This window comes from Chenopodium album, chromosome 11 (genome assembly GCF_948465745.1).
Source record: "Chenopodium album chromosome 11, dcCheAlbu1.1, whole genome shotgun sequence".
Classification (NCBI taxonomy): domain Eukaryota; kingdom Viridiplantae; phylum Streptophyta; class Magnoliopsida; order Caryophyllales; family Amaranthaceae; genus Chenopodium; species Chenopodium album.
Genome location: NC_137844.1, coordinates 5125228 through 5143910, shown reverse-complemented (window position 1 = coordinate 5143910; position 18683 = coordinate 5125228). Strand labels below are relative to the sequence as shown.

The window sequence follows — 18683 nt, the reverse complement described above, 5'->3', positions numbered from 1 at the left end:
AAAGCCATGAGAAGCAAGTGAATAGAATGTACTTTAAAACGGTATTTCTATCACTTTATAAACTTGTGACTGCATAGATGCTTAAGAATATCAGTTAAAGAAGTGAATTGTTTATGATATAATAATTTCTTTTGCTTTTTTAATAGTAATTGACAAAAAAAAAAAAAAAAAAAAAAAAAAAAAAAAAAAAATCTTTCATACAAAGCATATTCTCCAAATGTACAATACCATATTGGAACAATCAACAAAACAATAAATAACCATAGCTAACAATCCAGCTATCCAACAATCCAATTGAACATATAATAACCCAAGTTGGGCAAATAATTGATGTTGTTAGAGCCCTCCAATAAAACTAATAAAATTAGATTCAGTTGGACCACACCACAGGTGATCATAATCATAAAAATCATATTCATATCCAATATACAAGTAAAATTTAACAAAAAAAAAAAAAAAAACCCTAGTTAACACAAACACACGGTTTTAACACGAGGAAAACACGAGTCACCCCACCCACGGTTTTGGTGAGTTGCTGTGGGTGGGTTGTAGTGGGCTCGACATTGCGGACGCTTTCTCAGGCCGTTGTGCAAGTGCTCTGCTGCCCCTTGATTGCTCTCTCTCTCTTCACGTGCCCCTTGATTGCTCTCTCTCTCTCTTCACGTGCCCCTTGAGTTGAGTAAGCTTGTTCATTGACCGTTTTTTCATGTTTACTTCTTTTAATAATATTGCTACATTTTTAATTATCCCTTCTTTAAGTGTTGAGACATCTATTTCTATCTATCTATTTCTATATTAATTTGTTAAACCTCCCATATGCTCTTGTGTGGCAGTGTCATGTGTCTTGTTTATTCAAATTGACTCTTCTTCTGAATCTTGTCTATTACTAATGTATTATGTATCGTTTTAGATAAATATTACTAAATACTTTTTTTTTTTTTTTTTTTTTTTTCATAATATTTCATGTATCACCGTATAAAACAGATGTTTGTCTATCAATCATGCAATATTGATTTATGTATGTATCGTCTTGGAAAAGATATGACAAATCTATGTATCGTTTCATATAAGATATGCAAATACCATGTACAAGTATCATTTTAGTCCTTTTAGTTGAGATACACGAAGTTTTCTCAATCTCAATCAACATACGAGACATTCTAATAGCAAGATAATGATAATATCTTAAATCTTATATATTTAAACTCGTTATTTATAATGTAATGTAAGATAAATAGATAATTAATACTCTGCATATTCATTGTCTTGTACGAAGTAGATAAAACCCAAAAAAATGGGAAACGAAAGTAGAAGAAAGTTGAAGAGTTATCATTTAAGTCACCCCTTTCATTGCTTTTCTTTCACAGTAGTGAAAAGATTGTTCTATTACAAGATTTGAAACAAGTATATGCTCTAATCTATCAATACAGAAACAACCACTACATCATACGCTCTTTGAGCATTTAGGATCACTACAAACTAATGCTAATCATGTATCCATTCATGTTAATTCTTCTTCTTCTTCTTCTTCTTTTTCTTCTTCTATATCATATCCGATCCATATCGCCCCACCCATTTCCGAAAATACAAATTTACAACTGTAACAAATCAAAATGACATGAATTAAACCCTATAACACTCTTCATGCGTTACAACTTCGTTCCTTCCCCCCAAAAAATTCAATTTCTAGTCCTTGTTAGTGTTCCTACTGCGAAAGAAACCAAATGGCATCTTCAATTCCTGCGTAACGTAAGAAGGGAAAAACAAATTAGCTTATTATAATTCCATATTGACCATGTATAACCAAATAGGCTAGTACACGAATTAAGAAAAATCTTACTCTATTAGACCAAGTCTAAATATATGCAATCTAACGGTCTAAACAATCTTTTTTTTTTTTTTTTTTTTTTTTTTTTTGATAAATACGGTCTAAACAATCATAGTTAATAATGACACGATTTTTATAAATGATATGCATATAATCACAAAATACTTTCCCTCAAAAAAAAAAAAAAAAAAAAAAATCACAAAATACAGACTACCTCTAAATCATTTGAGTGTAGGTTGTATGCAATTTATTTAAAATTCCAACAAATATAATGTAGTCATACTACGTATATGATTCGGTGTTACAAACGAAATTTGGTCCACCCGTTCAGCCAACACTTTACCAGCCAAGTTAGTTAACTTCTATACGAAGTATCGTAAAGACGCGCCGAATATAGACGTGGGGAAAAAATCGGAAATGACCGAAACAACGAAAGGAACACGGAAAGCATGCAAGCAAGCAGCAACCACCAAATGTAATCGATAAGGTGTATCAAGCTCACGACAATAATGCATTTTCCCAATTTGCACAATTTGTCAAATTGAGAGCACTATAATTTATAAAATACATGTACATTTGTCAAATATAATCTGAATCTGATTCTACTCTTAAAAGTGTGTTGAATAAGGGATGAATAAGTACCCTGAATTTGATCCCTTAATAATAATAAATACTTATTTTTATACGGATTTGTATGAACATGAACAAGATGCCGACCTACTACTAAAATATTTAAACGTCTCTTAACCGACTTCAATTTTTTAATCCAAACATAGGATCTTTAAATGATATTCGGCATGTACATACACGTATATCAAAAACCCGTAAAAAGTGACACACGATTTTATTATAACATTTCAATACCCGTAAACTCTAATCATGATTTTATCATGCAATTCCAAATTCATAAAAATCGACATATAATTTTATCACGGATTCCTTAAACTCTAAATCGATTTCACTTATGAAATTAAGATTTTAATTGATTGATTCCTTAATCACTAAACATAATATTATCATGCAATTTCAAATCCGTAAAACCGACATATGATTTGATCATGCATTTCGATATAAGCAATAAATCCGAAGTGACCGAAAATTAAAAATGTTTACCTTAGCGCCTTTACAAGATTTAATAACAGCAATCAGCAGCTTATCCCCTGCTATCTGTCTCACTATTTTTATAAGCTCTGGTCTTGAAATCCTCTTTTCCTGAAATTAAAAATTAACAAAATAAATACAATTAGCTTAATTATAAAAACAGAGTAATAATGATTTAAATTAAATTAACAATTAAAGTTGTTAAAGACATACTTTATACTCCAAATGATACTTGCTGATCAAGGAAATAGCATCAGCAGGCAAGAATCTCCCCAAAACTGAGATTAATGCTGGAAAAGAAATCCAAGGGGATGCTGGCATTTTCACCCGATTTTGCGAATTCCCTGTTATAAACAAAACGAAATCTAATTAATACAATCCAAAATAGTATACGTGACTATTACTCGAGGACGGGCCGAAAAAGGAGCGGTGGGATTTACCTCTTGAAGGAGAAGAAGGCGGTGGAGTTATGAAACTAACAACATATTCAGGCAAAATGTGTGAATTCATATTTGTACTCCAGATTATGTACTTGTTTGGATTCTCAAAATCATCAACACCTGAATCAAATTCATCGGAACTTGGTTCTGTTTGAGCTGAGTTTGGGAGAATTAACTCCGATTTTCCGAGAAGAATTCGGCATAATAGCAAATGCCTTACTCCATTTTCGTCTGGAATCGCCTTCTCAACACTACAAAATTTAATCAAAATAAATAATCAGAAAAATCAGAATAAATTGTGATTGAATTGAATTGAGAAATAATTGTTAAAATTAAGATGAACAGTTGATTTTGATTATTACCTTCGAGCAGGGGAATGATCAGGAGAGAGAAAAATGGCGGCATTATTGTTGTGTTCGAGGTCAAGGAAGCTAAAACCGCGAGCTAAAATGCGCTGAATCCTCTCTTTAGAACCGCCATACCAAGCGAATTTAATGGCGGAGTTTGAATCACCGCCATTAACGCTGCCGCCAAGCTTAGCAGCCAAACCTTTGGAGTGAAACTGAAACGACTGAACCCTAGCTTGAGCTGAAAAATCCGACGACCAATTCCTCCGATGAACGGAAACCACCTCCGTCTCATCCTCCATTGCCGAGAGGAATCTCCGGCGAATCACCTCGGAGGATCTTTCATCGTCACTGAGCTCAACTGCGAGAGATTCGTCGAAGATTCCCCGCCGGCGGTCACCGGAGGAAGATGATGACGTCACCGACGCCGTACCGCCGCCGGTGATGCCGCTTTCGCAATCGGAGACGGAGGAGGAATCATTGTCGTAATCGATGGTGATGAAATTCTTGGGGAATTCAAAGTGTTGGACATTGTATGCTTCCATTATTATCAAATTTGCAGAAAATCAAAATCAAAGAGTTTTGATTTGAGAATTTATGATGGAATGAAATTCAAAATTTTCTCATCTAAATTTGTGATTATTTCAGAAAAATAGTTTTCATGAAAGAAATATGAATTGTCGGAAATAATAAAAGAATGAAAATAGTGGGGTTGTATTTATATAAGGAGGAGAGAGAAAGGGCAAGAATTTACGTAAGAGATGAACCGACTTCAAAGGTAACTGGTTCCGGTTTTTATTTTTTAAAGGCGGTTTTATGGATTTTTTAAATTAGGCGGTTTAATTTCGCAAATTGTTTTTATTTTTATTTTTATTTTTTGGGTGGATAATAGGAAATATCTAACTCTGAGTTTGCCGTCGTTTTACTAAATTAAGAAAGTGTTTTTTTTTAATTAAAATATTATGGACTTCGAAACTTGGGGAGGGAGGCGGTATCTAGTGGGGCCTCTATGGAGGTTGAGGTGAATTGACTATTTTATCCTTTTTTTTTTTTTTTTTTTTGGGTAAAGGTAAAATATTCGGATATTTTACTCCTAAAAAACATACGATCTGAGTTTTAAGAAAGTGAATGTAATAGCATAATACGTAAATTAATTGGGTTATAAAGTTTTTAAGATTTTACATAAATTAACTGAGTTACAGAGTTTATGAGATTTTACGTAAATTAGTTGGGGTTTTGAGGTGGTAATTAGATTATTTGGATTGGATTTGAATCAGATGAGTAAATTAATTGGGTTACAGAGTTTAAGAGATTTACGTAAATTAATTGAGTTTTGGGGGCGGTAATTAGATTGTTTGGATTAGATTTGCATAAGATGAATTTGGTTTGGACAAATTCAAGTAATACTCATTCAAAATATTATTTCTAGTCTCAGTATAGTTGAAATATGTTTGGTTCTAATTAATAAAATAACATCATTATATTCACTAATTATTGGGTCAATTTGAACCATATCAAATTGGATTAAATGATTTTGGGTATAATTCGAGTTTCAAATAAAATATTTAGTCCTAGGCAATCAGGTATAGGTAAGTTTTATCAAGTCTTTAATGGGAAATAGTTCAAACTTCAAACTTGAAAAGTGAGTAACACTTTAAGTATACATTTAGTTGATAAAAGTGAGATAATTAAAAAAGGAAAATTTCCTGTTTTTTATATTGAGAAACGAAATTTGTATTAATTATTAACTGATATACTTGGAAAGTACATACTCCGTACTCGTACTTCTTAATAATAAATATGGAATACGTATTACTCCGTAATTATTAACTGATATACTTGGAAAGTACATACTCCGTATTAACTGGGATGTAATGTATCCTTGCATGAGAAGTAAATAAGTATTACTCAATAATTATTAATTGTTATTTACTTGGAAAATAATTATTCATTGGGAAGTAATGTATCCTTGCATAAGAAGTAAATAAAAATACAGAATATGTATTACGGAGTAATTATTAACCGTATGTTATACTTGGAAAATAATGTATTATCCTTAATTAGCTTGCTTGAGAAGTATATAAATATATATGAAATATGTATTAATTATTAACCGTATGTCCGTATGTATGTTATACGTGGAAAATAATGTATTATCCTTAGCTTGCTTGAGAAGTATATAAATATATTAAATACGTATTAATTATCAACTGTTATACTTGATAAATAATTGTTTATTGGAAAATAATGCATCCTTGCATGAGAAGTAAATTAGTTGAATAATGGGGTTGATAATTGTATGTTGTTAGAGCCTCGTAAGAAACGTGGGGCAAGGGTGTGTAAAGGATTAAGGTTAATACTTTTGTTGGTTGCATAATTTTAGCAAAATTTATTGTTTTTGTCAACTTGATTTAATGGTATTTTGTGACGACTTTGAATCTCAATACCCGAATGGTAAATGATGAGAAGATATGGACTCTTTGTTGCTAAGTAAACAATGGGTTGTTTGTATAGTATACACTTTAGGAATTAAGACGTTGATAAATCAAACATTAGTTTAATGATGATGTTGATGTTTATCTATATATGATTTCAGGTTTCAATCTTATGGAATACTACGACAAACATTTACAAAAAACGGATTTACAGTTTATTTATGCTTTATAAAAGTTATTCTGATATAAATGATATTTATTTATACTTTATTGATAAAAGTTACCTAAAAAAGAGTACAAGTTATTCTAAATTTGATAAAAATTACCTCAATGTATAGTAATATTACTGTATCGGATGTATACAAATGTTTTTGCTAATCTATATTGTTTTATTAATCATAATAACAGCTAAATGTTGCTAAAATTGATAATATGCAGTTTTTGTTTACAATTAATAATACACATACCTCTCAAATTACATGCAACTTCATAAAGACTAAAATTATTATTTCAATTATACCGTCTCACCGTACATCAGTGCAAGTTTTGCATGCATGAGATCGCTTGACGCAAATTTGTCGGAATTAAGCCATAAAATGGTTGTATTATACGGGGTATTTTTTGTATTTATTTTCAATACTGCTTGATTTATTTATTTTCATAACCACCGAACAAATATGAGATTGTAGGGCTGCCATTTGTCAAAATAAATATGTAGTGATTAAGGCTCTGTTGTGTTCACCTTATTTTCACTTAATTCAGGCTTATTAAGTTCAGATAAGGGTTAATAAATTGAGATAAGTTCATATAATAAGTTCAGATAATTTGTGATAAGGGTTAATCAGGGCTACCCAAGTTTAATTTATAACTAAAATAAGTTCTAACTAAGGCTAATAAATTCAGATAAGTTCAGATAAGTAAAAATTAGGTGAATATAACACACTTCAGTGACACTTACAATTAAGGTCTTACGCTAAATTACATTCGAAAATATTATTGCTTTGTAATACTCCATAAAACGATACCAATACACCGTAAATTTTTTAAAATTTATTTATTTAATTGTGACATCTATGAATTGGCTTTAATGATGATTTGATAGCAATAGATTCTTGAAATATCATTGAAAATTGCTTCAAAAATAAAAAAATATATCATTCAAATTAGCCCACTCTAAGGGTTTGTTCTATTCACCTAGTTTTACTTATCTGACCTTATTTAAACTTACCTGAATTTATTAGACCTGATAACAAGCTTATTTTAGTTGTAATTTAACCTTACATAACCCTCATCTTAACTTAATTTTTCTTAACTAAACTTATCTGAACATAACTGAACTTTTTTTACTTGAAATGAGTGAAAATAAAGTGAATAAAACATACCCCTAGTTCATGAATTTGACTATGTTACTTAAATGAAAATTTATCAAAAATAAAAGACCGTTTAAATCTTCATAGCCTTCTTTAACAGAAATTTTTCTAATTAATAATTAAAAAAAGGTATGTAATTAAGTCAAATTAATTAAATAAGAATTGCCTTGCACAAGAAGTATATAAGCTGAATAATGATTGTACTTTTTTGTGGCCAGTATGGCCACGTAGGAAACGTGGGGCTGGTATTCGGTGCGTTTCCGACTTTGCGTTGTTCGTTTATTTTTAGGGTTGATCTTTCATATTATTAATGAAGCTTAGCTTTTACCTTTTCCGAAAACAAATAGGATTGCAAAACAAGTAATTTGACGTTTAAGAAAGAAAGTTAATCGTGTAACACAATTGGAGGAAAGATGTCAATCATATCATAATTTACCAAAGCATTTAAAAGAATTATCATAATTTTTTTTTTCAAGAGCACAATATTATGACATTAGTACATTACTCTAACAATCTAGCTTGTAATACGTAATCAATAGGGGTGAGCAAAAATTCTGGGTATTCGAAATTGAAACCCGAATCGGTTAGAAACCGACGGGTTTGGAATCGTAATTGATGGATCTGATGGTTCCAATTCCAATTAATAAATTAAGGAACGGGTTGCAAGACTTGCAACCGATTCTAATTCCTTGCAACCGGTTCTAATTTCAATTCTCAGTTTTTTGGACTCGAAATCGGTTGGGTAATCGGTTACCTATTATATATTAAACCAAATATATTTAAAAAAAACAAAAATATGTTGAATGTATGTATTAATTAACATAAACATATACTCCGTATATTATTAAAACCTAACATAAATAAAATAGCTTCGTGCATATACAAATATAAGAATTAAATTCTAAAATGAAAATGGATTAAAATAAATATTAGTATTATAATTGTATTTAATTTTAACATTTATGTACAAAAATGGGTATCCGAAATCGAAACCGGTGACCGACAGTTCCAATTCCAATTTCGAATTTTAGGAACTGGTTCTAACCAATTTCGGGTCTCCTAAAATTTTGACCGGATACTCAATTTGCTCACCCCTAGTACTAGGAATACAAATGAAATTTAATAAAAGTATCTCCAAATGAAATATTCCTAATATGTAAATACGATTTGAGAATGCCTGTCCCATATTGAAATAATAGAGGAATGGTAGTCAACTTACTATATCATTGTACTACGTATACTACGTACTCATATTACCCATTGTTTTAGGGTGAAAACTGTTTGGGATTGTATGTGATTCGATGCTCTTTTGGCATGACCTTCATCACGCATGTTGTCAATTCCATAGATCAAAAATGAAAGGATAGCTGTGACTTAACTGTTGCAATTTGGAGTTTTTGTGCAATTGAGCCGTTGAAAATCCTCTTTTAAAGAAGGATTAATAAAGTGTTAAGCGTTTTATCATGGCCCACATAATGGCTAGGTTTGTTGATTTAACATGGTAGTAGTTGACCTTACAAGAAAAAAGTTCAAATCTCATGTAGGTTTCGTGATATGGTAAGTCATTTTATTATTATTATTTTCTTTAAATCTTTATTTGTCATTTATTGATATAGTAAATTAGTAATTGATAGCTAGCTAGGGCATAAAAGATGTAAATCCGATATACATACTAGCTCCAAGTATAATCTTTGTTCTTCTATGATTTGTTCTCGTATGTATATATGGTATGTAACTTATCTTATACGTACTCTCTCTTTTTGTCACCGACACTGACACAGTTACAATCACAGTCACCGACATTGACACAGTCACCGACACTGACACAATCATAGTCATCGCCACCGAACCTTAATCCTTCTCGATGATCTCTATCTAGATTGCATGATATTTTGTTATACTTCATATAGTATGAATGAAGCCAAGGAAGATTGGAAAACAAACTACGAGTACGTAGTAATATAACACAAAAATTTCATTTTTCTTACAAAAAATATACATATTACGTATTATATTCATTTTGCTTATCACATTCTACCCTATAGTTACATCAATTTATACAATCTACTTTTATTTTATTTTTATTTACGAGAAAACTTTCATGCATGAAAGAAACAAAGAGCAAAAACCACATGAGGGTCTTGCATTATTTGCCTCGACCCTTTTTATTGAAACATCATTATATCATATCATCACTTTGATTGTACCATCCATCAAATTATATTGAAATTTAAACATCCATTGATCCTAGCTAATTAAGCCTTTGACATATAACATTAATATCAAATCTAAAATTTATGACAAAATCACGTGACAATATTATTTTGTAAATGTTTACCAATATATGAGTATAACTTTTTACATTTATATTCTTATTATACCAAAACTAATGTTCCGCGTGCTAACCCTAATTAGACATCTTCCAAAACAAGTTGTAACGCTCTGATTTTGCAGTAAATTTCTCCCCTTTAATTCTCTGAAATAAAAGTGAACTAATTAACCTTTCTCTAAAGCTTTATCAACCAAATTAAAGGTGGAAGGTAGGGGACAAGAAATTTCCAAGTGAAGTTTATTTCCAAAATGCAATGATCTGATATTCACCCTTTATTTTATTTTTCTTCATTTAGATGGATGATTGTTGCATACCAACTGAAACAAACAGTTACTGATTTAGGCTTGAGTGGACTTAAAAGGTCTAACATGCAATCATAATATAATATGAAACTATGAAAGTATATATGTAGTATTATTTCTTCTTTTACATCCTTATTTTTTTTCTTTTTGTTTTTTGTTTTTTTTTTAAGGATTATGATTGGATCGGATAATTTAGCATCACTTTTCTCACCACTTAGAATTGTACATGAAAAACATAATGTTGAATTGACTCACTTAATTTTAATATAATCCTATCTTCAGCAAGAAATTAGAGGTCATAAAACGGAAAAGAAAATAAATTGTAAAGCTAATCATGTTTTGTTCTTTTTAAATTAATTGTAACATACAGTATAGGAGTTTTCAAAACTTGGCAATAAGCTAAGAAATGTAATGTAATAAGCTCATCGAAGAAAATAAAGTAATCTGATTTCTCTTTTCATAATTACACCGTAGTACTCTTAAATTAGTAGGTGTAGATCATTAATAATCCTAAACCTTGAGCCTTTATTAATCTTTACATATTAGATATATAGGATTATTAATGCTAGTACAAGCTTGTTCTGTAAGTGATAAACTCTGTAATTCGTCCAATCGTCCATACCTAATTTCATTTATAGTTAAAGAACTTGATTACTCATATTACACCATTTATACTTTGAAAGTGACATTATTTTTATAAATATATTTATATTACATTAGGCCACATATACTGAACTTCATTTCCTTTTGATTCCAACATCCTATCAATAGCGATAGACAATGGTAGTATATGTATCAAATTTGTATGTAAAAATAATTCACAACCTCTGCAATGCAATATAATGTTCCTTTTTTTGTATTTGTTTTTGAAAATTTCCATTAACATGCAGTACAAGCTAAGATGCTCATAATAAGCGAAATAAAGAATGAATTATTATTAATGAATAATTATACAGTCTGAGTATTGTTTATACAAAGAGGAAAAATAAATAAATAATACCACCATGGACATTATCATTTTCTTATGTTATAAAAATATTACAACCAATCAATTTATTATCTTTATCATAAATTATTACGACCTATCAACCACACCTCAAATCGTACAAAAAAAATTATGAGATATAATAATGAATTTGAAAGGCTTGTAAATATTGCAATAATCTATAGCCAAACCTAAGCCAAATGCGCTCATCGTTGGATTCTTAGGATGGTAAGAATTCCAAAATAGACTTTATCAAAAGCCGAATGTAGGAGAAAGGAATAATAAAGGGACATCAAATCTTCATCCTCCCTTTTAAATTTTGTATGTGTTTCTTTAGACATTATTTAAATTTTCATAGCCTTTTTCTTTCAAAATAAACAAAATCTTTTTAATTGGTCAATCAAACTATTCATTGTTATGGTGAGTTGGATACTTCACCATTAAGGTGTTTCCTACTACCATAAGCTTCATCCAAAAATATTCCAAACCCTCCTTTTTAATTTTCTTTTCCCAACTATATATATGTATATTGTATAGTATAAATGTATATGTATCATGATCACCATATAATTATTGAAGTATCTTATTCTCCAAGAATGTTGCAGCTCCAACCATCTAGAATCCTCCTTTTTATCATGGAAGATTCACATTTTTTATATGTACAGTACATTGGAGCGTCAAACTCACGGTTCATTAAGATCATTCGATACCAAAATGAAGAAGGTAAAAGGGTCGAATGTCCAATAAAAAGGTTATGTCATAAGTAAAGTTTAATTATGCTGTATTTTAATCTCATTAACCAAATAAATAAAGTTAGGGCAACCGGGCAATTCTCACCTTGGTTACCACAAGAAAATTAAGAAGATTTTGTTGCACCTCACTTTTGAGTACTCCATTCTTATTTTGTTCGTTTTTACTACTAGTCTTTAATAATCTTAAATGTGCAACATTTTTTTTTCTCCCCGCCCCCTTTAAAATATCATGTTACAGAACAAATATTGCAAGACTATATTAGAATTTTAGAACTGAGGATATCTAAAGTTACAAGGCAAGGACAACGTTCTTGAAGAAACTAACTTTGATTGCTATGCATTCATTTACACATCAGATACAAGATTTGTACACAAAACTGAATGAGCCGCACTGTACAATTCTAGAACACAACACCTTCATATACATAGTCATGTACAGCCTCAATATGGACACATTAGAGTATTCGACAACAAAGGATATACAGAGAAAGGGAAAAAAAGAGAAGGGAGAGAGCATAAGACCAACTATACAGAGAATTTTGAGGGCTAATTACTTGATTCTTCACATCCATGCACCCCATCCAGGGAACATGTTGCATAACCTCTCTGGGTCAATCGCATCCTGTATCAGCTGTTGAACCTACAACACAAAGACAGGATGTTAAGATTCCTAATAGACATAACCATCTTCAAATGACCTAAAATTAGCTAACCTTTGATTTCTATTAAGAAAGAAGGTTTCCGAACATATTCAGTATAATCTAATGCAAAGTAGCTTGTAAACAGTCATCTGCGAAGCAGGTATCATATATATATAAACTACATTATTAACTGAGGCTTGAGCATAAGGCATGATGCAATTTAACTTGTAGGTTTCTGATGAACTGTATCAATTTAGCAATACTTTTGTCAGTGAGCTAATGAACCCCACTAATTGATTTCACAGTTAGTTACAAAACAGAAGATGGTATTATACTTATAAAAGCACAAAAAATTAAAAATAAAAATCCTGCTTGGTGACTGTTCTTGTACTAGCCTTCGATTTGTTAGTGGAAGTTCAGCATTAAGGATATAATAGTATGGACTTCATATAAAAGAATAAGATAAACAAAGGAAAGACTGAGAAAATGGACAGAGGAAAGACTGAAAGATTGGGCTCGACAGTGGATGGATGTAAATATATACTTGATTATCGATCTACAGTGTTAATTATTACCAACTCAATTTACCTGTCCATGCACACTTCTCATTTCACCATCCTCATATCCATCTAGTTTTTGTTTAACACGCATCAGTGCACGTGCAGCATCCTTATTCCCCTCACATTCATCTTGCGAGTCTTCCCAGCTAGTCTCTAAATCTTCATCAGTTTCCTGCCAAAGGCAAAATACATGATGGATGAGCATCACTTTCACATTGTAAACACTGATGCACAAATTCATTTCTAATTTATCAATATTTTTCATTTATTTATACTTCAGCACATGCTTGCGCAAATAAAAATAAATATATAAAAGGTTACTTTATACAAAGTATAAAGGATTTCTACTACACAATACGTTGAAATAAGATTCACAAAAGATGATAACTTATGTTACATGTGGTCTCTGTCTGAGACTCTGAGTGTTAGCTAGACCAGAAATAGCAGCCAGTTACCTCATGTCCACTCGACATCAGGCATAGTTCCCACCCAGGAGGTCAGAACACCCAGGATACAGTCTAAGGTATTTAGGGAGTGAGCACATCTGTGATGAACACTGGGGGGGGGGGGGGGGGGGGGGGTTCTTAAAATGGTCTTTTCTAGAGCCGGTTAAAATGACCCATGCCCAATTACTCAATTTAAACTTGACCCAAAACAATTATAACCAGAATTTGATGCAAACTGATGATAGTTTAAAAATGACATGATCCTTATTAAAACGCCTAATATTTGACTAATGTCTTACAATAACCTAATTGGCAAAAGACTGGAATGTTTGATCACCCCAGATAAGACCAGAATCAGACAAATTGAATTAAGCCCAGTATGACGACTCTGAAGTCTGAACGACCCTCTTGCCAGGTCGTCCTTATCAACTGATGCGTGTTATTCAGGAATTTTTTTTGGGTCATTTTCAAAAACTTAATAACTGCACTAGCAAGTGTGATCTTGATGTCGTCCACGAAACTATCGATTGCACGTTTAACTTAGGTGGAATGTTGAAAGCTACTATTACTATTCCTCACTTAGTTTTGGACCGCTTTCTTGATTTGCATAAAAGAAATTACCTTTTGCCTCAGTAGTGCCTTCAGTGGAGATAGAGCCCATTTATAAAGAGGATCGTGAATGAAAACCTGCATGGTGATAAGAAGGTAACTATAAAATACTAAATTGCTTATTAAAATCCGTGAAGACAAGAGAATTTATGAGTTGGCAGTACTTCAATGATAGTCAGGAGAGCTTCTTTATTTGTTCGCATCACGGCAAGTGTTTCCTCACAACATCTTCTGAAAACACCTTCAACTCCAGTGACGCCCATCCCATCTATGATGTCTCGTGTAAGCCTGAATGGTACCTGGAAAAGATAGATGAACTCACACAATCAAGCAGAGAATAATAACACAGGTAACACCATAGTAATGAAAAAAAAGCAATGAATTCATAGACAAACCCTCTCTGGTGTTTTAAGCATCAAGCCCTGTTCAAAAGCTACACCAAGATCAATATGAACAACTTCTGCAGTAGCCTGATCAATTAATATATTCATAGAATGTCGATCCCCCAGTCCAACTATGTAGCCTACCTATAAAAGAGAAACTTTGTGAGCATTGGAAATTCTCTATAGAAGATAAAACTCACTGTTTGCAGCTGAAGCAAATAGCAGCCTAGATTGTTAATAATACACTCAAGTATGTAAATGAAGAGAAAATTTAAGGTGTACTGCAGCACTTGCAAGCGAAAGAATCTCCTTAATCTTTTAATTGGTCTGGTGGAAGTTTACCCTAGAAAGTATATAGAAATTTCATAACTACAGGTATTTTGAAGCCAATCAGGTCAATGCAGTTAAGAGGTTGATTGAACATATAATAACTATTTTTATCAGCAACTCCACTGGTAGGGCCCAGGGTTAAAACAAAAATCTTGGTGCGTACATGTTTTCATCCAATGATGTCACCTTCATTTCAACTCTGTTGGAATCTTTTGAGAATTTTTCCATTTCAGTTGATTTTCATTAAGGTTTGAAGCCAAGGCCCAACTAAAGATAGTTACTATGATGGCTGAAGTTATTTATAAGGTAACGATTTATGTGGATTAAAAAAAGAGGTTAATTTTTTCTACTACTATCAGATGATCTGACAGAGTTCATCTTCACTGCTACAATAGAGCTATAGACCTCCTTGTTGAAGAAAGCAATAAAACATGACATGAAAGAGGGTATGAAGAATATTCAGCAATGATTGTAGCTTTGCAATGATCATAGCTTTGCAGAAAAGGAATTTTTAAATTTGATTTGATTGAAATGTAGCTATTAGATTATCTCTTGTTGATTTTCCATGACTTTTTATCAACTAATCAATTTATTTTAAATGTCAAAACGAGAAATTGGAATCCTCAATTCCTCACCATTGAGCTGGCTGCCACACTCCGAGTGTAAGCCAATCTTTTCTCAAACCAATCAGCTGGCTGCAAAAATCTTTCAAGAAAGAAGAAATGCATGACAGGCCTGCAATAATCATCACGTCAGCCAGATAGAGCCCCCAATTTCTAAGCGGATTATCTGAAGGTGACCAGTACCTGAAATTTTCAGACACTTCCTGAAATGCCTTGCGCTTGTCTTTCACCTATGAGAATCAATTACATAGATTTAATCAAGATGTTCAACTTTTGAAAGTTAAAACTGGAGGAAAACTTAGAATAGGATGATAAAAAGACTTACATTCATCATGTGCTCCCGACATTTAGAAAATGGCCAATCTCCTGCACCATAGCGCCCATGTGCACCTCCATTACGTGAGCTGACCAGCAATAAACATTTGAGATCTATCATAACTCAAAACATACATGGAGTAGGATAATCTATTGCACATCAAACTTACCTTCCTATAAGATATTCACCCAGGGGAAGAGTACCATCTACCCACTCAATAATACCCGCACTAGGAGTAAAAGGGACAACCTGCACAGCCCTCTCAATATTAGTCAAAGAGAACCTCATCTTAAACTTTTGCACTTACGGATACCAGTAAGCCAGATACTTTGCCAACTACATTCAACTTTTAGTCATTTTATGAGCTTAAATCACCTTCATGAAGAGACTCACTATGATATCATTGATTTTGAGAAGAAGAAACAACCTTAGAATACCTTAGAATAGAAGGTACATACCTTGTATGTGCGTACTCCTAATTTTCTTTTCCACGTGTCTTGATTATTATGTAAAAATGTGTTGACCAAGCCAAAAAATTGCTCCATGACCTGTTAGCCACAGAAAAAATGATGTCTAACAATAAAAACCAAATAAATATATAAACACAGGAATAAGAATTGTAGCAAGTAAATGATATCTGCAGCAGAAACTTCAGATTCCATGATTAGTATCAAAGATTGCTTCAGCCAAGGTTTGCCAATATATATGTTTCTGGAACTGAAAAACTTCCAAGACAAAATGCTCCTAGTTAAACAGGAGATTGTTTTTATTCAAATTACAACATTGAAGAGGAGAGATAAAAAGATAATTAGTTATTATATATTATGTTCTTCTTTTAATAGGAAATTATATACTTCGTAAGTACTTGCCAAAAGCTCATTACAATTTTGCAAAATTAGAAAACAACCACACAATAAAGGACTACGAGAAATAACATAGTATTTCCCGGAAAGAACCAAAAATTAAAGATTTTCAGTCCAACATTATCTTCATCTTCATCTACACAAAATCCCAAATTATTTTTTGAGTAAGTAGCCTGGAAGTCAGGAACAAAGTTACAATGACAGAAAAGACAATGTCAGGGAAAGCATATGCTAAATGATAAGAGACGAGGACAGAACATCATCACATATGCAAACAATTATGAACGAAAAAGAAAATCAAATAGACAAATCAAGACTTAAGAAGCAGATAAGATAACAATAAATTACGACTGAAAGATGTACAAAAAGATGAGATAAAGAACTGAAACTTCAGGTTGAACAAAATACCGCATCTTGTCTCAGATCATCATTTCCAGATTTTGCCAATTGCCTATATATTTTACCATCAGAACCATAGCACTCAACCACTTTTGGAGCATTGATACCATTCATCACTCTACACAAGGCAAGTTCATCAACTTAATGATTATACACATTGCTCAAATACTGATCAGAAGTAACAGGAACAACAAACTTGAGATTTAAAGTTCATTGAACATACACAACAGAATCACCCAATCCTTTGAAGTAGGGAAACGTCCCTTCACTATATTGACAACTACGGTCAACAGAGACATTGGATGTCAACACTGGTACCTGAAATTCAGTGTAGCAGATTTATTATCAAGCAAACTTATAATCACATAAAGTGCTAAGACTATGATATTTACTGTATGCAACCAAGAATTATGGTATTGGTATTGTTTCTTCAAAAAAAAAAAAAAAAAAAAAAAAAAGGAATCATGGTATTGAACATACAAGTTCAAGTTCCCGGACACTTCGAATGTCTCTTGGAAGGCCAACCTTCCTGTTGGTATCCTGTTAACAAAATAAGATTCAGTAATCTTTTAAAAAGCTACCATTACAATTTATATTCAGATTGTTAGAAGGCTCAAAAAATTCAAGGGTTTAAATCTAGGATATCAAAGGGGAAGAAGAAGAACTAACCTCTCTCTTTGTCTCTAACTCGGCTAGTCTAATATAAATCTCCACCAGTTGTTTCATCTATGTGACACATAATAACCACATAGATCATCAAAACAGCAGGTCATTATTGTATAGTGACCATCAACATAATTGTACTTTAATCAAACCTTGGAGCTCAAACCAAACTGGCAACTTGAAAGGGTCAACAACAAAATGGTCACCTACATTACTTAATTATAGTACATGTTTACCTGTCTAATAATGTTCCCATGATGTGCTAGTAACACTTTCAAAAGATTTTCTGCGGCAACCTTTTTATCTACATCAACCACATACGAGTTTCTACTACGTTGTTTGTCCTTTATCCGGTCACCATTTGCAAGAGCCAAAAGCTGATTCCAAGAGATAAATGATACAGTGGTGAGGTGAAGGGAAAAAAAACAAGGGATCACCTTAAGTGGAAATTATTGAACCCCCTCCCTATCACCCCCCCCCCCCCCCCCCCCCCAAAAAAAAAAAAAAAAAAAAAAAAAGAGGAATATGAAATTGAGAATATGCTATGAAATGGAAAGGCTGAAAACAACATTGCCCTTTTCCCTGAACCTATATAATATCATTACAGAGAATACTGGATACAAAATACAATATACCTGCAGTAAGGTGTGATATGGGTGCTCAATGGCCATTTTCTTCACTAGTGAAGCCAAAGCAAACTGCATGATTTATTAGGTAGTCAGTCAGCTATATTGTAAAAAGAGCTCTCGCATCAAGAATTTATTAAGCCAACTTGTATTTGGGTTTTGAACAGAAGCATATACTTAGACTTAACTTGAACAAGGAGACTGTTCTAATTCTAAACAATGCTGCGCGGGAAGTGTAAGATAAGTTAAAATAGAATCTACAAATCTATTAATCCCTATATATAATGAAACTAAGAGCATAACAGTAGTTTCTATCAAATCACATCCACCAT

General features: G+C 32.1%; 1 protein-coding gene and 1 pseudogene across 2 annotated transcripts in view; both read right to left on the bottom strand.

Annotated features, from left to right (window-relative positions):
• Positions 1–1326: 1326 nt before the first annotated feature.
• On the bottom strand, positions 1327–4384 carry LOC145568342 (putative inactive poly [ADP-ribose] polymerase SRO5). Its single transcript, XM_081627772.1, has 5 exons — positions 3732–4384; positions 3370–3620; positions 3143–3273; positions 2942–3040; positions 1327–1740 (listed from the first exon to the last, which is right to left on the bottom strand). Exons 1-5 carry the CDS (start codon positions 4259–4261, stop codon positions 1687–1689), a joined length of 1065 nt encoding a protein of 354 aa, XP_081483898.1. The 5' UTR covers positions 4262–4384; the 3' UTR covers positions 1327–1686.
• A 7816-nt stretch (positions 4385–12200) lies between these two features.
• Positions 12201–18683, bottom strand: part of LOC145567222 (serine/threonine-protein kinase ATM-like) — a 48845-nt pseudogene continuing 42362 nt past the window's right edge. Inside the window, exons 64-79 of the transcript XR_014095529.1 lie at positions 18361–18423; positions 17962–18102; positions 17732–17788; positions 17543–17602; positions 17286–17380; positions 17072–17180; positions 16259–16348; positions 15970–16049; positions 15810–15888; positions 15668–15714; positions 15497–15596; positions 14544–14675; positions 14313–14447; positions 14161–14226; positions 13122–13265; positions 12201–12532 (exon numbers count right to left, since the gene is read on the bottom strand). The product of XR_014095529.1 is annotated as a serine/threonine-protein kinase ATM-like (transcript). The remainder of the gene's footprint in view (positions 12533–13121; positions 13266–14160; positions 14227–14312; positions 14448–14543; positions 14676–15496; positions 15597–15667; positions 15715–15809; positions 15889–15969; positions 16050–16258; positions 16349–17071; positions 17181–17285; positions 17381–17542; positions 17603–17731; positions 17789–17961; positions 18103–18360; positions 18424–18683) is intronic.